This window comes from Vipera ursinii, assembly GCF_947247035.1.
Source record: "Vipera ursinii genome assembly, chromosome: Z".
NCBI lineage: Eukaryota > Metazoa > Chordata > Lepidosauria > Squamata > Viperidae > Vipera > Vipera ursinii.
Genome location: NC_139517.1, coordinates 36,144,730 through 36,168,386, shown reverse-complemented (window position 1 = coordinate 36,168,386; position 23,657 = coordinate 36,144,730). Strand labels below are relative to the sequence as shown.

The 23,657-nt window shown below is 39.0% G+C and overlaps 1 protein-coding gene across 1 annotated transcript in view; it reads right to left on the bottom strand.

Annotated features, from left to right (window-relative positions):
• Positions 1–1,022: 1,022 nt before the first annotated feature.
• The window catches only part of LOC310648451 (acid-sensing ion channel 2), a gene marked incomplete at both ends in the record, with an annotated part of 625,124 nt that continues 602,489 nt past the window's right edge, over positions 1,023–23,657 (bottom strand). The window contains 7 exons of the mRNA XM_083376288.1: positions 1,023–1,124; positions 4,339–4,407; positions 6,881–6,960; positions 9,232–9,323; positions 10,535–10,688; positions 12,074–12,130; positions 14,331–14,481. Coding sequence (XP_083232414.1) covers positions 1,023–1,124; positions 4,339–4,407; positions 6,881–6,960; positions 9,232–9,323; positions 10,535–10,688; positions 12,074–12,130; positions 14,331–14,481 — 705 coding nt within the window. The remainder of the gene's footprint in view (positions 1,125–4,338; positions 4,408–6,880; positions 6,961–9,231; positions 9,324–10,534; positions 10,689–12,073; positions 12,131–14,330; positions 14,482–23,657) is intronic.

Below are 23,657 nucleotides of genomic sequence, written 5' to 3'. Positions count from 1 at the left end.
ATGTCTGTCATATGACTTATACAACATACCAAAATTATCGTTCTGGAAACTGCTAAAACATTGCTTATAAATAGCCTAAAAGGACATATTTTGTTCTTTACTCTTTTTAATGTTGATAGTTCCCAAGTTGTAGTAAAACATCCACAAAGGTGGAATAAGCAGAAATGACAGTTTTTCCCCTTCCACAAGATCACCTTTAATAGTGCTGTTAAGAATGAGGAAGCAGGGCAAGTCAGAAAGGTAACTGGAACCCACCTCCCCCAATCCTGGGACACACACATGTTGCATTACACGCCAATCTAGACAAGACAGTAGCTGTATGGCTAACTAGTGTCAATGGGGCTGGTGCATTTGTGACTGCCTGCATTTAAGAAGTGGTCTATAATGGTAGATAAGGTGAGACATTCTATTTGAGCATGCTCACCTTGGTCATCAAAGAGCTGGCTCACTCAACGATTTGACCAGAACTTTGAGACCCTGTCACATTTAGCATACAACAAAAAAGAATGGAAATGGACCATTGCTTGTTTTTAATTCAGCATATGTTGTTAAATAATGGTAAAACTCTTCAGCAGGAAAGTCTGTACCATGTCCTCCACTTTTGTTGTGGCAAAAGAAAAAAGAAAAAGGGAGTAGTTGTTGGATGGAGACATGGCTTGTAAGGAAAAAGAGAGACTGCCATCAAAAGGACTGGCATGCAGGCTTCTTTTGTATAACTTGTAGGCTGTCTATGAAAGAATGATTCCTTGGTCATCACACTTCTCCAGTTCAAAAACTGAGATGTGTTGTCCACTGGTGGAGATAAACCTTGCCCTTTCCTACATCCTCATCCACTCATCCTGGCAGGACAGGCTGATGCAACTGAGTCCATGAAATCTTTCACTGATTTTGGCAAGAAGAGAGAAAGAGAACAATTGGATGCATAGCAATTTCCTCAGTGGTTCCCCCACCCTGTTAATGAGCCTGAGTAGGATTCCCTGGCTTTTGTAGGTTCTGCCATCCAGTGTGCTGAGGAAGCATTGTCAGCACGCAATTTCTTCCAACGTGCCAAGTGTTGTCTGCAGTGGGACTGTCACAGTGTGGCTCGTGGGATCAGAGTGGTTTGACAAGGGCTCACACGTGCTCTGTGAACAGAAAAAGGGAAGACGACCAAGGGAGAATAAGTGGACAAATCCATTCTTCAAATCTTACCTCAATTAAGAGCTCACTAAATAGTTTAGGCAGCCATTCCTCTTTTGGCTTTTGCTGTCTACGTCCAAGATAATAGTATTGGTATAGCTTTCAGAGATACAATATTGTAGGAGCTTTGCTGCATTGCATAAATGCCAGGTATTATTAAAATCACTATATGGGGTTTTACAGGCAAAAAAGATAGGCATTTCAAGGATATAAATAGAGCTGATTTCCCATTTATATTAAGCTACTCTTCTCACGCTTTTTCTCAAGTTGTGATAAAATTCAGAGCTGATGGCCTCAACACCAGCTACTCTCCCCCCCAAATATTCCAGCCAGTGTTTGTTTACTGTCTTACACACTATTCTACAACTTCTGAGTTGTCCTAATAAATTGCTTAAACATGGTGGTTCTCAAAATACAAGTGTGTTTCAACCTACCATTTTCAAATGGTGAATCCTGAAAGCCCCAAGGAAAAATTCAGAAAGGGTTTTGATGGCTGAGGGAATCACATTCTGTATTTGTACGGACACGGCTTATTAATGACACAACATATATTTGAGCAAAAATGCATGAACGCATGCATTTAAAATGTTTAAATCTTGTTCATATTGGTATGGGAGATACAACACTTCTTTAATTTATCTCATTAAAATCAATGGAATGTGAAAGAATTTAATTTGGGCTAGGTTTATATACACCTATACACATGCACATGCATGTAGACCCACACACAGTCACACACACAAACAAATGAAGACAGATATCCATGAAGCTTGATATTGGAAACAATTACACTTTGAAATTTGAAATAGGATTCATCCGGGGGAGGGAGAAAGTATAAAGTTTTGAAAAGCAAAATTCTTTAGGATTTCAAAAACTAAAGTCACATGCTTTCTTAAACCCAATTAAAAACACTCCCAAATAAAGATTGGATTATGTTGCAATTGTTTCCTCATAAATGAATTCTGTTAAGTTCAATAGAACTTACTCTCAGATAAGACATACACAAAATTACAATATCCAATTTCACTGTTTTTGTTGAATAAAAAGAATCACCCTTTGTAGCCGATAAGGTATGCTTAGAGGGGCGCAGTGGCCAAGCGGTTAAGACGTTGGGCTTGTTGACCAGAAGATTGGCAGTTTGAGACCAAGTACTGTGTGACAGAGTGAACTTCCATTACTGGCCCCATCTCCTGCCAACCTAGCAGTTCAAAAGCTTGTAAATGCAAGTAGATAAATAGGTACCACTTTGGTGGGAAAGTAACAGTGTTCTGTGTACCTTCGGCACATAGTCATGCTGGCCACATGACCACAGAAGCGTCTTCGGACAACGCTGGCTCCTTGGCTGTGAATCGTCGGAGATGAGCACCGCCCCTTAGAGTCAGACACGACTGGCAGGGGAAACCTTTACATTTACCTTTTAAGGTATTCTTAATTTCTTTCTTGCAATGATGACAACTGTAAGATTGCTAAAGCCCTGCCTATAACAAATCAGGTTGTTAGAAGAGGAGGGAAAGGAGCAGGAATATTGCATCTGGGCTGTAAAAATCCAGACAACCAATAATAGTTAAAATTTCTGGCCATCTAATAATTATCTGGAGTTTTGTACACCAGATTTGGTAGCCTACCAAAGAGACATATGTATCTCTTCTTCTTTAGGATGCACTTAAACAAATAGCAAAACAACCAACAAAAAGATATCTTCCCAGTGAAAGACAAATCTTTTGAATAAGGCAGACTTCTAACTAATAGGCTAATAAAATTATTTTGAAATAAATATTTGTGAAGCAGTAAGATAAAATGGTCATTCAAAATCATGTGGGCACACTTCCAATCTGCAGCATTTATTTTGTTGATTATGAGATCAGTCAACTGAAGCTAGTAAGAAGAGTCTCATTTTGGAATTGAAGGTGGAATTAAGTAGCCATTGGAGTTCAGGGATTTGATTTAAAAAATCTAATTTTAATTGTTCCTGTACTCCTCACACATTTCCATATTGCTAATGTTTCTACTTCCACTAATCCCCTCACAAAGCTGTCTGAATGTTCACGTTTGTCAGCCTCAACATATAGGGAACATCAAGAGCTAATCAGGTTTCCCCTTTTCTCTTAAAGGGGAGACTCCAAAGAATATCATGCTATTGGTATCTAATGCACTGAGCAATAATCCCCCTCACACTCATATAGCCATTATCCATGCAAAAAGAAAATAAAATAAATTGTAATGTATAATAAACAGTAAGTATTAAAATTTTCCAAACGCTCTCTACATGCTTCGCTGCCATTCCTCTGTGACCTTTAACACCCCCCTGTGAGCTGTGGAGGTGAAATGTTGCCATGCCTGCAATTTTGCAATCAACTGAAAATGGGGTGGGGGGGAGAGAAGGGGAATTTTTAAATAATGTCTCTAGGGAGAAACAAGCTCCAGGCACTGGAACTTCTGTTGGCTGGGAGGGACCCTAAGACCCAGGGTGACTCAAGAGTTCTGCCAATGGGAAAATGTATTGAAGAGTCTTAATAATTCAAAGAAAATTTCCAATTTTGCAGCAATTTTCAATAAATCAACGGAACATCAGAAAAAAAAATATGAGTCAGCTTGCCCTAATAGAAGATGGTATGAAATCAATCAGGATCAGAGCTAATCACAAAGTGGTGCAAAATGATAATATTGAATGGCCCTCAGGAATCTAACTTTTGGAAGGTTTCTTCATTTAAGTAGCATTAAATAGGGCAGGAGTGGAATCCTTGCCAATCCAATGCAAGACAACTAGAGATCTAGAAGTAAAGCTATCCAGAGCTAACTTCTGCCCATTCCTTATTTAATTAACAGATGACCATTTGCTCCAGGGCTCACTCAGAGCTTTTTTTGTCAAGCCAGAAGTCAATCTGTACAATGTGAATTTTTTTAAAAAGGACCCTTTGAGTAAATGCAAATGACTTTGCCTTCTGCATAAGGATAACTACAAACTGCTGCGTCTGAGATTGGAGGGTAAATTACTGAAGCAGAAAGCATAAACTTGTGGCATACCCAGTGCCACTCTGTGCAGAAATTAAGGTCATCTCCCCTGCCAGATTGAAAATAGACTCTGCCAAGGAATATGCCAATGTGCTATATGTTGGCTTCTGCTCTTGTGAGTCCTGGAAGGGAAGTGGGTCTACTTACCACATTCTCATCATGGCTTCCTTCTTCCTCCTCTGGTCCAAGAAGATCAAACAATTTCTCTTTGATCAGCTAAAAGAAATAGGAGAAAGGATAAGATTCTCAATTCCAGTAAAAAGCTGATACATCCCAACTCTCTGGCAGCAGAAAGAGAGGTCCTCTTCTTTATACAGCACTGTGCTGATTAATTATTTATTCTTAATCCATGTAGCAAATTCAGGGCTCTGAAGCCTGTTTGCATGAGAAGTCTGACCCAGTACTCTTTTTTGAATTTAAAATTTTATTCAGCTCTGTTCATCTACTTCTAAGGCTGCTCTAGCTTTCTTAAAGCCTAGAAATACATTTTGTTTAAAAAATTAAAAACAATGCTAAGATTTAATTTTAATATTGTAAAATTCTTCTTTCCATACTGCAACTCTCATGAGGGCAATTTCAGCAAATGATTATTATCTTAGTTTGGATTACTTTTCAGAGATAATTATATTGATCTAACTAGAAAAAAGGGGAGGGGAGTCCTGTTTCAAAGCCCCGCATCTGAATTATCTCAGAGAAAGGCAGATGTTGCAGGGCAAACCTGTATGCAAAACAGGTTGTCTTGCCAAATTCAATGAAGTGAATCATGTTATGATTTTCTAATCTGTTCCCAGAAACTGTTTGTTTAATACCATGGGCCCTAACCTGTATATACTGGGGAGGTCCTACCCTGTTCTATGCTTAAGCACCCAACTACCTGCAGTCCAGGAACAAGACTTGAAAATGAATAGACAATTTTTGGACTGGCATTTAATCATTTTTGCTTCTTCTGCCTTTGCTTGCAGGGGAAAAAATGATGCCAGCCAAAAGGCTAGCTTAAATTCTACTTTCCTTTGGGCTGGTTGTATACAGTAAGGTTAGGACATTTGGCTACTGATATATCTTACCCCAATCCTAAAGTGTGTCTTTTTGAGGAGACACTGGAGAGAGCTAGCCATAGAAGTGGGAACCAAGATCCCAAATCACCTTTTCCTTCCTAGGTTTATTTGTTATTCCCTTCCTCTTTTGTTAGATGTATATCACACTTCTTCTTCAGGATCCTAAGCAATTTATAGCACACTCTTCCACAAGAATAATACTGTGAGGTTTGAAAATGGGTTACTTCTGAACGTAAGAATCCCTGTTTTTCATAGAATAGATTCCAGGCTCGATTCCCAGCATCTTCATGTAGAAAAAATGTTTATTCAGTGTGGACAATAATAAGCAAATTACACCGATCAAACTGGTGCTGCATGCAGATTAGGAAAACCCAGACCCAATCTTCAGCCCAGCAACAGAAGCTTAATAAGGATAACTCTGGACCAGTTTTTATCTCTTTCTCTTTCTCTCTGTAGACCCTGGTACCTCAGATGTGGGAAATCCAATATGAGAATCATGCCATTTGCTCTTGCTGGTGTTGGGCATCTAGAAGAAGCAGGGAAAGCATCCCCAAACCAGCAGTGTTAGCTTAGAACCCTCTCCCCTTAATCAGCAAACGTGAGCAAATGTTGACAGCTACCAGCCCATAAAGGCACACACTTTCTTATAACAACTCTGCAAAGCAGGAGTGGATAATCCACAGGCTGCTTAGAGCCCCTGGATACCTTTTCCTGTTCTCTTTCTGCTTGCCTTTGGACAGATGCAATTTTCTGATGCCAACTGATGAAAAGCAAAGGAAAGATACAAACTGTTTAATCCTTTAGATAGGTTCAAGTTTTCATCACTTCATCCCAAACCAGATAAAATATCAGGCTCTGTGGTCTTGCCTTAACCACTGGAACGAACATATATAAAAGCTAAGTTTTTAAATAAACTCTTTAGTCTCGATGATCTGTGTTTTTTATATATATAAAAATTGGGTACTCAATGCATTTTGACGTGAAAATTTTGTCCAGATACTTGTTCTTTGTTTGGTACTCAACACACAAACTAGAAGTCGGTGTTGGCTGCCTTGTTGCTTACTACATTATTCCTTGTGAGAAAAAAGTTTGATACTCGTTTTTGGTACTCACTGCGCCTCTCGCAACCAATTAACAATGAGTACCGAGGTACCATTGTGTGTGTGTATGTCTCTCTGTGTGTGTGCATGTATGTATATATTTCTCTTTATACATATACAAACATATACATATATACACACATCCACACACACATACCCACACATGTTAACATAAAATATGTATTTAATGGCTTACTCAGGGAGGGGGTGTTACCTAAAATACATACTGCTACAACCTCTCTCCCCTTAATCAGTGAGTGTGGACAGAAAGAAATAGCATCAGGATTTGTGCTATCCTTCTGGACTCAAATTTATATTCTAAACCTTGGTATTTTTGAACCTTGTAGAAGAAATGTAAGATCTGATGATTAGATTTTGTGCTCCAAGATTTAAAAATGTATATTCTAGAGCTTATTATATTATTGGGTCAAGGTAGACCCATGGATGAAATCTGTTCCTGCATCTCCTCAGCATGAAAATACGTGGCCTTTGGACTATGTTATTCACCACCTCAGGGAAAGGGCTGCAACTTACCTCATAAATATAGTCAAATATTTCCAGAATAGTGAGGATACTAGCACCAATAAAAAGACCCATCTGACCCCCAATATCACCTAGGGAAGAAAGAGGGAAAAACAGAAATGGACATTTTAATCTTGCATTTTGGTGCACATCATAGTAAATTGCTTGGACTGGGAGCCTCTACCCAGAAATAAGCCCCCTCAGCTAAGTAAACTTAAATATATATATTGAGCATTTTTATGCTGGCTGTAAAGAAAAAGAGATGCCTCCTCCTCTTCCTGCTGCAGTTGCATGGAACTCCAGGTCATATATCCCTTATTACCAGGATAGACCACTTTAAAAAAAAAGATAAATAAAAATCAATATCCAGAGTAATGAAGTTTTTAGGTTTCCAACTACAGCTGTGTAAACTCGATTGACTCCTGGAGCAAAATCAAAGCTACCTCTCTCCTCTTCATCAAACTTTCAACTTTTACTTCCTCTAACATTCCAGAAATGATCATTCCTATTCCTACTCTTAATTCCTATAATACTTCTCTCTTCCCCAGGTTACTGAACAAAGAGTTAAACTAAATTAAACTGCCAGGTGCTTGAACACAATGCCTGGTTTTAACAGGTCAAAGGCCTATTTTCAAAGCAAGATTTCAATTCACAGGATAAAGACCCATGCTAGGATTGCCATAACGTATAAAAAATAAAATATTAAAATGAAAGAAAAGTAGTGAAAGAAAAAAAAAACACCCTACAGCTGGTGTAAAACTGTATGCACACAAACATACACCCCCCTTTTTTTCCTGCCATTATCACAGTTGATCTCTGTACAAACAGGAAGGAATCTCTCTGTTTATTGTTTAGAAAGTAAAAGGCTTACATCTCCATGACAACAGGGGATATGGTTAAATGCAACTAACAAAGGCTTTGGGACACACAAGCCAAAACTGTCTTCTTTTCACCCAAGCTTCATGCAAGGTTTGGAATTTGACTTCCTAAGACAGTTTTTATTAGGTAGATGGATGGTAAGCCACAGCTTCTATCATGGCAACCCATATTTTCTCATCTACTTCAGTACTGTTTCAGTTACTGGTTCTATGATTAGACATGCAATCCCATACTTAGGATGCCCAGATCATCTGAGAAGAGATTTGATATATTGATGGAATACCATATAAAATAACAAATATTTCAAATATAGTAACACAGAGATATGACTCTTTTAATTGATAGGTGCAACCCTATATAAGCCCAAGATCTGATGCAAGAAATTTCCCTGTTATGGAGTCTAGTCTCACCTTTCTTTGCCTGTTTGGCAAAAAATGATGTTGTTTTATTTTTGTTTAATTTTTTTCCTTTATTATTTCATTATTTTCTGAGAACCGTAGTCTCCTTGCCAACTCAAATAAGCCTTATTGTGCCTTAATTCAAGAAAGTTTCACATCAAAACTGGATAAGGCCCAAGAGAGAAAATAAGAATAGTGGGCCTGGTTGATACTCTCCTAACAGATAGATTTACCTTGAATAGTTAAAGTGGTGCAAGCAGATCTTCATTTTCCAATTTTTCCATTTTCCCTGCATAGACTGGCATAAACTTCATGAATTCATACTCTGATTCTGAGCTGGTAGAATCAGATTTTTATGAGCTCAGAATAGAAGCCTCACAATAATACAGGTAGTTCTTGAATTATAAGCATTTATTTAGCAACTGTTCAAAGTTACCACAGCACTGAAAAAACTGACTTACACTTGGTCCTTACACTTATAACCATCATAGCATCCCACAGTCATGTGATCATTAAGTACTTATGATGATTGCAGAGTGCCAGGGTCATGTAATTGTTTTGTGACCTTTGCAGCTGGTTTCCAACATGCAAAGTCACTGGGGGAACCTGCATCCACTTAATATCCATGTGATTCATTTAACAACTGCAATGATTTGATTAAGAAAAGTGGCAAAAAGGGTCATAAAATTGGATGTGACTCATTTAACAGTTGCCTTGCTTAATAATGGCAATTCTTGTCTCAATTGTGGTTGTAATTCGAGAACTACCTATAGAGCAGAGTAGGCCAGTGGAGCTAAAGGCTTCTGGATCATATTTATTCAGTGGTCAAAGTAATAAGGAGGGCTAATTGCAGCCTAGGGCATTTCTTAGTGTTTGTTGGGTTTGTCTCTTTTTCTTCCTGTGCCCATGTTGCTTTGTTTCTGCTTCCTGTTGTTCCTCACCAATTGACAGGAGTTCCCTGAGATTAGTTTATAGGGCTGAAGCTCCACATTGCGTACAAACTACAACTGCCGACCTTCTGATCGACAAGCTCAGCGTCCTAGCCCACTGAGCCACCTCATCCCTAGGCATAGAATATTTACTCACCAAGTAATGCTGCCACTTCATAGGCTTTCCTCTGCTCAATGGTCTCATAGTTAAGAGCTTCAAAGAATATATCCAGTACAAGTATATTCTCCCTAAGGAAAGAAAACAGGCAGCCAGGTGGACATCAAGAGGAAGCAATTCATACCTTGAGAGTAAGTAAGAATATGCAAGATCCAGGTTGTTGGACTATGATTTCTATTGTACAATACCACTGATAACATTAGTTGCTGCTATAATTCAAATGGTACAAAGGGTCCCATATATCCCATTCCTCTCTTATAGTTTCTTGATAATCAGAATATTCACTCTTCTCTTATCTACCATTTCCCCCTGAATACGTGTTCCAAATGTGCAGGTGATTAAGAATAAAAGCTGCTTGCAGACAACCCTGATTCCCTTGGACACTGAGAGGAAGAAATATGCCACAAAGTCCTGGAAAACAATAGGCATGCCTTACTAGGGTTTGATCTCCCTTCTCAAAACTGGCACTTTCCAGTTATGCTGGTTATAATTCACAGAATGCTTAAAATTACAGTCCTACCAAATTTGGAGTCCATCTTTCTGTTTCCCATAATAAACAATGATATGGAGGCAGGGCTTGAAGGCAATAACCTTTTGAAGCTATTGCTATTCTCAACAACTGATAGTCAGGTGCAGACTCTAAAGAACCTGGAGGGTCCATACTAATAATTTTAACAATGGACTAAGATGTAGGGTTTGGGGATTTTGACCTGGACATTTGTGCAAAGTTCCTTGGTTTCAAGAATATTGATTGCAAAAACAGCTTACCAGAACACAATAATTGATTGTAGGGACCAAACCCAAGAGACAGTGTCCTGTAAAATCCTGACTTCCAATATATCTCTTCCGAACAGTACAAGGACAGAATATTTGCATCTTTCATCAATCTAGTTTATCGATTGTTTTGACTGTGTACTTACTTCTGGATCTCCTGACCTTTAACTGGAGAGTTTAGATTGTGTCTTCTATGTTTGATTAGGCGCTTGCCTCTAACACTGAACCTTGTTTGATACTCTGAAAACCCTAAATTTTTACTGATTGGATTTCTAATTCCAGGTCCAGTTGGGTGCCTTATTCAGTGGCCTTAGTAGCAAATAACACATAATTGTTCTGAAATTTGAAGTCTAACTAATCTGGAAACCTGAGTGAATCCCAAATGAACAAATCCTTGACAATACTTGACAATAACCACCATATGTTTTTGTTATTACACAACTTCCCTTTGGGTTACTTTACTTAATAAGACTATTATTCCACCCCTGTTTCAACCAGAATTACGTACGAGATATATTTCTCTGACTTGTTAAACTTCTTCTCAAGGTATTTAGCTGAGGTCTTGCTGGGGATCTTAACCATGGACAGCTCCTTGTTGTAACGGGTCAAATTGCATGGGGTTTGGCACTCACAATAATCATTTCCCTTTTCACCGAGAAGCACTGTAAGGCAAAGTAAGAACCAGGTGGGTCACTGGTAAAATACAATGCCCCCACATGTAGATGGAGGAAGTACTTTTCTGACCCAGATGAGAAATTGAACTAGACCTGCATTATTTAACTTGGTGCCTTTCAGTTGTGGTTGACTATAATTCCCATGATCCCACCCAGGCTATATCCAGAGGGGTTATATATAAAATGGAAGAATATGCTTTTGGAGAAGGCAGATTTATATCTACACAATAATAGCTAGGCCAGTGTCCCTAGAATGTTTTATTTAACTCATGGCAGAGATAACTAGGAATCTATTGTTCTCTTTTCTGTTCACCAAAGACATTCATTAAAAGTTCTATTGTTAACAATCATAGCTTAAAAAAGGCACTGATGGGGTAATCCATTATGAATTCTGTCCTCCTTTTAAAACGTCTATTAACAGTCCAATTTATATGCTGTAGTGACAGTGAGCTTGCTGCCAGAAATAGCCTCTGCCTTCCCTGGTTGTTTTTTTTTTTGCAGTAATATGTGGAAACTTGTTCTTAGATTTTACTCCATGCTCAGCATATGTAACTTTACAAATGAAACAGAAATGTACAAATTGTTCCATGTTTAATACATATAAAACTCAAAAACATCTGATTTACATTCAAAATGCTAAATGCTGAGTTTGAAACAGCTGCCCTCATCATTCCAAATATGTGCCAAGCTCAAATTTGAAATAGCCGAAGCTTAAAGCACTCCATTTTGAGTTCAACATGCACTGATCCAAGCTCAAAGGAACAAAAGGAGTGGTAAGCAGAGCTGACTAGTGCCTAGTCCTTTCTTTTCCTACCCCAGAAATCATCTGTCTTGTGGAACAAACCAGTACGTGAATAGAGATACCATAGGAGAATGAAGAACAAGGGAGATGTGAATCTAAATAAATACCAGAGAACACCTCAGCTGCCCAGAGGTGTTCACAAAGTTAAAATGTCAAAAATAAAACTTTGCTTTTGAATTCTGACTTGATGAGAATTCTTTACAGAACATGTTTGTAATGAATTTCAAGGCAAAAATGTTCACCTCCTTAAATTAACTGAGGGAGAAAAACTGAATTTAAACATGAACTTATAATTTCATTCTTCCCAGTTTTTCCCAAGGGCCATCACAGGCAGAAATTGCAAGTTCTGGGAAAACCAGTTACATTGCAACTGAGTTATGTCATGTGCTATGGAAGGTTTGCATAAGTCCATCTACAAGGAGGCAGCTGATATTTGCTTGGTTGTGTGCAAGACACCCTCTCATTCTCATATAACATATTCTGTAACAATGTCTGAAATGTGATCGTTTTGAAATATCAGCCTAGAAGAAATAAGCAGTCCTGATGGTGAGAGAATTCCTTCAGAACTTACCTAGTGCAGGCTCTGCACACTCCTTATACTGCTCCGGTGTACAAAATGGAGCATCCCCTGTATACATATATATATATAAAAAGGGGGTCATTTTTTATTATAAGCTTAGAAATGATGGTTTTCTTTCTAAAATGCTTAGGAAAATCACTATCAGGTTTCAGTCATATATTGACAAACAAAATTCCTGAAGGAAATATAGCAATTAGAGATCACATAGGTGGTGTTCCAGGGATGGATATTGCATTCCCCGAATTTTTTCCCTCCTCAGTTGGCTCTGTCACAATAATATAATGGAAGAAGATGGGTGCCTATGTCTCTTCTTGTTTTATTTCTCAGGATGATTGGAATCCTAACGGTCTACAACTGTTTGGTGAGTTTGCAGCATTCATGATTTGAATTAGGAAAGTATGAGGTTCATTCAGTGTGTCTGCAAAACTTAAGGTACCCTTAAGGTACCCTGTCTGTGAAACATAAGGTACTTAAGGTACCCTTAAGGTAGAGATCTGGGAGATGTAGGTATGTATGAATGTGAATATAGGTGTGACTGTGTGCAACTATTTTCATGCATCCATGCAGATGAACAGCCACAATTAACACCTATCTGTGAAATCAAGGACTATTGTTAGAAAAATAACTGCATCATTTCCTAAATGCTTATCTAAAATAAATCCCATCAAATTCATTAGGCTTACTGTGAAAAAATGTTTTTGATTTGATTTTTTAAAAATAAGATTTTTAAAACTGGACACTAGAGGGACTTAAAGATTACAATTAAAGGAGACAAACACATGAACTCCCTTATAGAATGGAACCAAATATTCTAACACTGGACATATTGAAGGATATTTTTGTTGTAAATCGTGAGAATCACTTGCTTGGGTGGTGGGTGGTTATATAAATTAGATAAAACCTGATAAATTATATGAAATTAGATAACAGATAAAATTAGACAAATATTTTTGAACAATGGTCTCAGAAATTAGTTTTAATAGTGCCAATAGAGACATCTGCCTCTCTGGAGATTGTGTCCAAAAGATGTTATGGAAGAACAAATTCTACCTGACAAGACTGAGAATGAGAATGATGAGAAGAAAGATATTACACTGGACATAAAAATAGAAACCAGCCTATGTATTAATAATTACAAGGGATATGCAAACAATAAACCAAGAGAAAGACCTGGATAATTTTTCTATATTGGATTTACAAAAGAGTTTTTAAGAATCTTGTGAAAAAGAACAAATGAACATTTTTTAAAAAAAATCAAATTCTATGACATTATTTCAATGAACTAAAAATTAAGATTGTTAGAAGTAAAAGGAAGGAATATAAAGTTGATTTAGTTGATCAAGATATGTCATTATTTCTGGTAACCTTTAATGGACTTTTGCCGACACCAAGATTGGAAAAGCAGTCTTTCATGGCCTTGTTTACAGATAAGAGAAAAGATATAGGAAGAGGAGATCATTTGTTGTATTTTAAAAGGAGGTGATCAGTTACTAAAATTGTTTATAGGTGTTGTAATGAAGGTGGATAATCACTTATGCATTTCTCCGCTTTGTACTATATTCTTCCTTTTCTATTTCTCTTCCTATATTTTCCTTTTTTCTTTTCTGTACCTTCTACTTTTTCTTTTTATTCTTCAATTTTTTAGTGTGTATTAGTTTTTAATATTATAATTTATAATCTTTCAATAAAATTACTATTAAAAATGAATTCATTAGGGCTTACCCTTAAGTATATAGTTTAAAGCATGCAGATTTACACAAAAACAGTGCTTTTGCCTCTTTGTCTCTAAAAACCCATAAAATGAAGGCAGGGAAAAGATTTGAAATAAAAAAATCAGGCAGATATTTCTTAAGCTCTGTAATTATTGGGCATAGAAGCTCTTTATATCTAGCTACAAAAGTTTATTCCTATTACTTCAGATTGCTCTTAAAAGAAAACAAACCTGTACTATTAATACACCAGTATTTTGAGGAACATAACATTATTAACAGTAGAAACCACCTCTGAGTGATCAAGGTTTGAATTTGTTGTGCTGTGTGCTAGAGACCATCTGACTTGGTTACTGAAAATAGCCCTTATAGTGATAACCTGAAAATGAGGCTTACTAATTCAAAGAAGAGGTTGAAAGGTGGATACAAGCCGAACCACAATTATCTCTACAGCCATTTATCCCAGATAAGTTAGAGGGTTCAAAGATAGTTTCTACATGCATTCTGTGTTTTGGCAGAACTCATTTCAAAACACTTACCTGGCATGTGAACCATTTTGCAATTGCAATTCTCTACCACGTAGCGGGTCTCACAACTGATCCTGCATGCAGTGATGCTGTAGATGGGGAAAAATTCCAGGCCAAAATCTGATGAGTGGCACTCACCCCATGGAGGTGGAAGGTATGTCAGCTGTAAGAAAAAGGCAGAGATCCAAATCAACCAGTGGCAAATAATGGCATTTGTTCCTAACCGTAAGAATTCTAAACACTCAGAATTCAGTAAAGGTACAGTACTTCATTTCTCTGGGTGATGTTAAAAAAATGCTGACAAAAAGAGAAGTAAAAATAATAGTAAAAGACACATGTTTAAAAAAGCCAATCATCATAATAAAAACAACATAGATAGTATGCCTTTTTCTTTTCTGGCCACTTCCCCTGATTTGGTGTATGCACGAGTAATGTTTCTCAAACTTTTTGCAATTGTGGACATTCTAAGAAACACAATCCTGCCTATGTTTTTGCTATTATGAGCATGGGAGCTTACATATTTGGAGAGAGGGGTCATGAGTACGGTCACAGTTATGTAGATCTGGCTTTCTCCCTTTTAAAAATTGTTTTTAAATTAATTTTTTGTATCTCAATTACAAATCTTTTAGTATCAAATGAATTATTTTATGTATCCCATCCCAAAACAAAATTTCTGCAAACTGGTTGGTCAAGGTTCCCCAACAGAAATCTCTAGGTATTAAGGAGTTCAGAGAAAGTTCACTCAGTAAACCTATCTTTATTCTTCCTAACCAAAAAGAAAATCAAAAATAAACAATATAAAGAGAGTCAGGACTATGCCGGTCTGCTAGAAGGACAACTCTTCAGACACTGAAGAGAATAGGATCCAATCTGGTTTGGGGAAAGGAGCTGGCAAAAGTAAGATGGAGCATGAGAATGGCTTGGATACAGTCAAAGGCATTAAAAAGAAATTAAGGGGGGGGGGAAATCCCATGCATCCCTGGGGAAGAAGCATTTGGACAGCTGTTTGGAATACTCCATTTTAAGCCCCCCCATTCCAACCTGTCATGACACAAATCCAAGAGTAGGTAATCTTTCTATTGTCCCCCCAAAATGACATGAGCATAAGAAGACAACAGAAATCAATTTTCTTAGCATGAGGGGAAAGCAGAAATGCACATATACATAGAGACAACATATAAGCATCTACCCCTGATTATACTCTCACAGGTACACATACATGTGCACACATACACAAAGAGAGGTCTGCACAGCAGTATCCATGGAAGAGGCCAGAAAAGGGCAAGATGATGGTACAAGCCCCACCATCACCAGGGACAGTCTGTTAACTGGAATATTGTTTGTATCTCATTTTGCTTCCACCTCTGTCTGGATGTGGCTCTGTTTGCACATATCCCGATTAATCCCTGGGGAGAAAGTTGCACATACAAATGCAGAAACTTAATAAGTTACTTCAGTGGGGAATAAAAGACTATTGTACCTCAAGGGGCATGACCTACAAATTGGCTGGCATGCCTTCCTATGGTACGGGAAGAATAAAACACACAGATACTTTCAAAACCATTTTATAAGGAATGTACTTCTTTTAGAATGGGAAAGAATAAAGGAGAAAATTTATATTAAGCTACCTGAATGGGTTTCAACAATGGAAGCTTTTGCTTACCCAAATGTAATTAACTATGATAAAGTCATGACTTATAAAGATATCTTGGATAACGAAGGAAAATTGAAAAATAGACAAGATTTACAATGACAAGGTATTGATTTAGCATGGTGGCCATATTTGCAAATTCAGACGAGATATGAAAAAGTTCTAAAGACAATGGGATTCTATAAAGAACAGACAGAATTTGATCAAACATTGTTAAAAACAGATGAAAATTTGATTAAGAAACTATAGATTTCTGCTAAGTTTAAAGATGGAAGAAGAACGACTAAAAGAAACAAAGATAACATGGGCAAAAACTTTGGATATTCTATAGATTTGGAAGACTGGCAAAAACTATGGGACAGAAATATTAAATTGACTAAAGCAGCCTCATACAAAGAAAATTTGTATAAAATGTTTTATAGATGGCATATGACACTAGTAAGATTAGCGAAAATGTTTAAAAATACTTTGAATAATTGCTGGAAATGTAAACAAAGGCCAGGTACCTACTATCATATCTGGTGGACATGACCTAAAGCAAAAAAGTTTTGTTAAGATACATACATGGTTGGAAAAGATGACTAAAAGACAGTTAGAATTTAAACCAGAATTGTTTTTGTTAGGAATATTAGGACCTAATTATGAGCAGAATGGATATTTAATATTGCATGTACTAATAACAGTGGTGGTGCCATGTTTTTATAGTGGGTGTCAGTTTGCTTATTGTGTGGTTTGGAGGGGTTTAATAAGCAAACTGACACCCACTATAAAAACATGGCACCACCACAAACACGAAGCCGAACAAAAGCAGCACAACTCACCAGCTCAGGTCTAAGGCTGGCAGCTGAGACCAGCCCATCCACTCAAAACACACCCCCACCCAATCAGAACACACCCACCATTCAAAACACACTCCCACTCAATCAGAACACACCTAATCCCCCACCCAATCAGAGCACACCTCCACCCACAGAACACACCCCCTCTGGCAGTTTAAAAAAGAGGAACAAACAGCCACTACCACATGCTTCTCCCAGAAGAAGGAAGCTGAAGCCACCAGCCTGAGGATGACGGATCTTTGGTCATTCGGGTTTTTCCCCACGTAGAATTGAAGGTGTAAGAGCAACATCTCATATGCAAATGAAAGCCACTCTTAAATGTATATTCTATTATATAATTAAATTATTAATATTTAGTTCAATTGCCATGGAAAATAAGTTGGAAATGAAATTTTTAATCAGCATATGCATCTCCCAGTTGGGATTCCCAATCCTAAAACACTTGTTTGACTATAGAAAGAGAAGTAAATTCTTCACTCCATTGGGTAATTGATGCAAATCGGCATCTTCCAAACCCTGTACCATTAATTATTTTCTAATCATAAAAATGCACAATATCCATTTTCTCTGACCTCTTAGCTTCCAAGTCACTGGTATATGTTTTAATGAAACATGAGATTATAAAAATCAGTGAGTTTTCTGGAACATAAGTAATATGTGAAATAACTTTTCTCTGACAAGAAATCACTGCAGCACAAGATCACGCTAAATGAGCCAATGTGGCATTGTAAGTATCACATTTTCATAATTAGCTGAACCTATCAATTTTTTTCTTGAAAAGATTTGCAATAGCCATTAAATAGTAATTTTAGTTAAATTAATCATTATTTTAAATTTGGAAGTCACCTAAATGTGTCATAGAGATGACAAATGCTCTTGCACTGACATTTATGTACAGGACACCCTGATTCCATATTCTAAATTTAAAGTTAACAAAATGAAAAATAGCAACCTAAGGTAGTCCTAAAATCATTTTTATATATATCTGAATGTCACAAAATTTTTCCTTCTGCCAATTTACCTTTCCTCTTCTTTTATGGTATACACGTTGAAGATTTTGAAGCTCATCAAAGACAGATGATTCTCAGGGAAAATTTGAATAGATTTGTTTTATAAAGCTTGATTTCACTCTTCAACAACGATTTTGCTTCCTGGATACATCTGGGTGTGTCTTATAGATTTTGGGCTGTTAATTATGAAAATTAGCTGTAATGTAACCTATCATGTACTATTTTATAGAAATCTTCTATTTTTATATAATGGCAATGTACACTCTTCTGTTGTTGTTATTGTTGTTGTTGTTCAGTCACTAAGTTGTGTCTGACTCCTCACAGCCCCAGGAACCATAGCAGGCCTCCACTATCTCCCAGAGTTGCCCAATTTCAGGTTCATTGCATTAATGATACCATGTAACCATCTTATCTTCTGCTGTCCCCTTCTCCTTCTGCCTTCAATCTTTCCCAACATCAGGGTCTTTTCCAATGAGTCCTCTCTTCTCATTAGGTAGTCAAAATATTTGCACTTCAGCTTCAGGATTGGTCCATAGGATTTTTTTGGTCCACAGATCAAATATGTCATTAATGAGAAGTGGTTTGAAGATTTGTTAGTAGGGCCAGAGAAAATTGCTTGGAAAGCATTCAAGAATGTTGTTGAGAAATTTCTTGGCAACTACAAAGCACAAAACTGCAATCAACTAGTTGACAAATGTCTTATAAGACCATGAAGTACAACATGTCACTGAAGATTCATTTTCTGCATTCACACAGGAGGGTTTTTTCCTGAAAATCTAGGAACAATCAGTAACAAACCTGGTGAAAGTTTCCACCAGGACATTGCCACAATGAAAACATGGTATCAGGACAATTGGAATCCATCAATGAATGAATGAATGAACCTTTATTATCAAAGTACAAAGTATACAAAATACAACATGTATACATTGAGATTGCCTCCCTTTGTAACCCCCCCCCCCATCACCACAACTCACAGTGACAACAAACCCACCATCTTGTTACACCATGTGAGCTAATTGCACAACACACTGGCCTCACAAGTCAATCATACATAAAGTTATTTCCGATTCAAGAGCCTGAAAGCCCATGGATAGAAGCTGGCTGACTGTTGTTGGACACTGCAGGAAGAGGCATTAGATATTGAATATGAGCAAAAATCAGCAACTAAATACTTGTAGTTCTGTTGAACTCATTCAATATCTTGGAAAAATTATGTGATTTAATACACTATAGTCATTAAAAGTTAATTTCATATTTCTCACAATTCCTACATGATACAGTCACTCTGAAATTACATTTGTGTTCAGTTTGAAGGGATCTACCATAATCACCAAACATTTTTCCGGAAGCAAACTTCTGAAAAAAGTTGTTGTCCATTGATTTATTTTCATGCAAAATACAACATACTATTGTAAAGATCCTTAAATGGTAAAGATCCAAATCACCAGAGAGACTACCACTAAATTCATCTGGGGAACTACAGTTGTAGCTCTGCTAATCCCTTTAATAGCTATTGAAAGCCATCCTTCTCTTTGGTTGTACTGGAACTTGGGAAACATTTCTCCTGGGACTGGGGGGGGGCACACACCACTGATAGCTTTAAAGCTGAACTTCTGTAAGCCAGTATTTAGTGAATCTGCCTTGTTTTTACATGATTTAAGTATTTTGTTCAACTGTCTTTGTTCTACCTACTTTTGTATTCTAAGCTGCCTACAGGAAAGAAATTATTGGTAGTAAAATGTGATACAGGCATAAATATTAATACCGATTTCAGCTGAAGAAATGTGGATGTTCCTCCTCAACTTTAAAATCCAAATAGGTGGAGAAACAAACTATGTGTCAAAGAAGTTGCATCTGGAATCCTTCCCCAATTGGTTGCAAAAACTATACTGTGGGGAGCATGATATACCATCAGAGAAGTTCTTCTAGAGGATAGAATTATCAGTTTCTTTATGACGGACAAAATGCCACTGAAGGGCCTCCCTGCCTCATTTACATTCTTCTATCGAGATAATAGCACAGCATCTGCCACCATTTAGTCATCTGGAGAGGAGAGCAACACCCATATATTGCAGATACTATGATATTGGTGAATAAATATTCGTCAACCCTGATGACCTGGCGTCTGTTCCAGACTGGCTGCTGTGCAAATCTTTGAAGTTGTTTAAAGTGTGCTGCAATGTAGATGATGAGCTCGGCAATGATGGAATAAATACATATTTAATTTCAATGTTTCTCAGGATGCCAGCTCTGAGTTGGTCACGTGGCCCTTGAGCTGGCCTAATGTCTGCAGGAAGGCATAGCTTGAATACTTAATTGGGCCTTCCTGGTTGTCCCTTTGATTTGCAGAAATGGCAAGAAGAAAGACTTGCTTTGCTCTGAGAGAATGCTCAGCAGGACCACATTTGGGACCAGCAGTGAAACAGCAACCAGAACCTGAAATGTAATGCACATAAAATATTTAACTAGTGTGAGAGTAACGTGAGGCTCCTAGTGTTTAGGCCAGTGTTTCTCAACCTTGACAACTCGAAGCTGTATGGACTTCAACTTCCAGAACCCCTTTGAAGTTTTCACATTTTGTCAAATTGAGAAACACTGGTTCAGACTGATCCAGAGAGACTTTTCTTTGCTATCTAAACCTCTGGAAGAGAAAATAGGATAGAAGAAGAATGATATTTGTTGTGTAGCAGGTTCTTAGCAGGCAATAAGCAAGACAGAAGGTTGCAAACAGGAACGTGCTTTATTGAGGCAAACAGGAACAGAACTGAAACAGAGGCTGCTGCACAGCTACTTATAAGGTTGGCCACTAGGCGGCGGCCAATAGGTTTAAAGGAACCCATTCCTGCCCCAAATCATCCAATGATCTTCTTGGAGACAACAAGTCTGGCTTAGTCAGTGACCGTTACACAGACACACCACTGAGCAACCTTAAGCAGCATTCAAACAGACATGTGAGTCAGTTCAAGTACAAATCCCAATACATTACATCCTTCCCCCCTAGAATGTACACACATTATTTAAGAATATAATCTTGTAGATATTATGGTGGTCTACATGACTGTTCAGAATGCCTGGGGGATCCAGGCAGTTCCCAGTCTACTAGTTTGCCTGCCGGGCTGGGTAGACCAGGACTCTTGGGTTCACATGAGTCAGATTGACTCGAATTCCTTTGGCTGGCCATTCCTGGTCAGCCCAAACCAAAGTCCAACGAGGTAGCTGTGTCAGCAAAGGTGCTACCTTGTTTGGGTTGACCTTCCCGGTCAGGAGACCCATATTGCACTCCTGGACTGTGTCCCTCTACGACCACCTCCCTGTTGAATTGACTGAATGAGTCCTCAGAGTGTGTGAACTGCTCTGTTAGGCTGCCAGTTGCTGCCTCTAATTGCGGACCCGCTGTGAGGTCCTCGCTTAGTGGCCGTTCTGCAAAATGCTTCCACAGCTGATCAATATGTCCCCCCCATCCAAAGCCACCTCATAGGAAAGGGGTCCTGAGATTTTAACAATTTTACCCGACACCCACAAGTTCCCACGCATGTCTGCTGCTACCCAGTCAGGATGCAACCTGCCCAGTTTTGTGATTAATCTTCTTCCCAGTGAAGCTCTGCTGGGCTTTTGCCCATTGCTGTACAAGGTGTAGTGTGCTGGCAAAGCAAGAAATCAGCCAGCCTATGGTGCCAATCCCCTGAAACAATGCACTTGAGTGACTCTTTCGTCATACGCACCATGCATTCAGCCTGCCCGTTAGTCGAGGGGTGAAAAGGAGCTGACGTTGGATGCCTTATGACAGGGGTGTCAAACTCAATTTCATTGAGGGCCACATCAGCATGGCGGTTGCCCTCAGGGGGCCGGGTGGGCGTGGCCAGGGTGGGCATGGCCTACTGGGTGGGCGTGGCTAGAATGCGTATGGCCTACTGGGTGGGTGTGGCCAGCTCTACATCGTTCGCATCAAGGGTGCCTATGGGGACCCGGGCAGGAGTGGGACAGATCTGACGGTCTCTGGCAGAAGGAGGGTCTCTGGGCCAGGGCCAAGGCAGTGGGGGCCGTTCCCTCACTGTTTCCAGGATGGCTTCGCGGGCCACATGAAACCACTTTGCGGGCCGGATCTGGCCCCCGGGCCTTGTGTTTGACATGTCTGCCTTATGAGGTTAGCCCTCAAGAAGGCCTGAAATTCTGCTGCTATGAACTGGGCTCCAACGTCCGAGACTAAGACGTCCAGCAGCCCATGTTTGGCAAAAAGCTTTCTAAGCACCTGGATGGTCCTAGCAGTAGTCATAGTAAACATAGGAATTACTTCCAACCATTTAGAGTGGCTGTCGACCACTATGAAAAACAGCTGTCCCTGAAAGGGCCCAGCAAAGTCAATGTGAATCCTTGACCACAGTGTATGAGTCTCCTCCCATTGGTGGATAGGGGCCTGCGGCATCTCTGGTCTGGACTGTTGACACGTGTAACACCCATGTACTTGGGCCTCGATAGCCTTATCTAACCCTGGCCACCAAAGGTAGCTCTGTGCCAGTGCCTTCATCTGGACTATGCCCGGATGGCCCTCATGAAGAGACTGAAGCACATGGTGCCTTAAAGAACTGGGGACAATAACCCTACTCCCCCATAAGATGCAGCCTTTGTGAGCTGAAAGCTCATGTCTCCATGTGAAGTAGCTCTGGAATTCTGGTCCTGGGCTATTTTTCAGCCACCCAGTGTGAACCCATGACAATACTCTTATTAGAATTCTGTCTGTGGCAGTTTCCACAGCAACATTCCCAACATGGAGGGGAAGTTTCAGCAAATCTTGAATTGACAAGATGCATGCTGCTGGAGCTGGGTCTGGCTCCACGTGTGGCAATGCTAAGGCCATCTGCATGGCCCATGTCTTTGCCGCTTTGTGAACCAGCCTTAACATTCTAGGGGAAAGTATTTGAGGCATCTGCCTGTCTGTGGTAAATAACCCCAACAATGGCTTGTGGTCAGTGAAGACCGTGAATTCTTGGCCATACAAATAATCATGGAATTTTTTCACCCCGGCCACGATGGCCAGAGCCTCTTTGTCAAGCTGAGCATAATTTCGCTCAGTCACAGACAATGTCCTTGAATAATAGGCAATGGGGACTTGAGGCCCATCATTTGACAAATGGCTTAGTACAGCCCCCATCCCATAGGGGATGCGTCACACGCAATGCATACAGGCAAGTTTTCATTAAAGTGCTTAAGCACTGAATTTGAGGACAGTAGTGACTTTACTGCCTTAAAACTATTTTCATGAACCTTGTTCCACTTCCATGGAGTGTTTTTGTCCAAGAGCCAGTGTAATGGCTCTGCCACTGTGGCCTTAAAATAATAAGTTGGAAGGGACCTTGGAGGTCATCTAGTTCAACCCCCTACTCAGGCAGGAAACCCTATACCATTTCAGGCAAATGGCTGTCCAGTCTCCTCTTAAAAACCTCCAGTGTTGGAGCATTCACTGCTTCTGGAGGCAGGTTGTTCCACTGGTTAATTGTTTTAACTGTCAGGAAGTTTCTCCTTAGTTCTAGGTTGCTTCTCTCCTTGACTAGTTTCCATCCATTGCTTCTTGTCCTGCTTTCAGGTGCTTTGGAGAATAGCTTGACTCCCTCCTTCTTTGTGGCAGCCCCTGAGATATTGGAACACTGCTATCATGTCACCCCTCACCCTTCTCTTCGTTAAACTACACATAACCAATTCCAGCAACCATTCCCTATATGTTTTAGCCTCCAGTCCCCCAGTCATCTTTGTTGCCCTTCTCTGTATTCTTTCCAGAGTCTCAATATCTTTTTTACATCGTGGTGACCAAAACTGGATGCAGTATTCCAAGTGTGGCCTT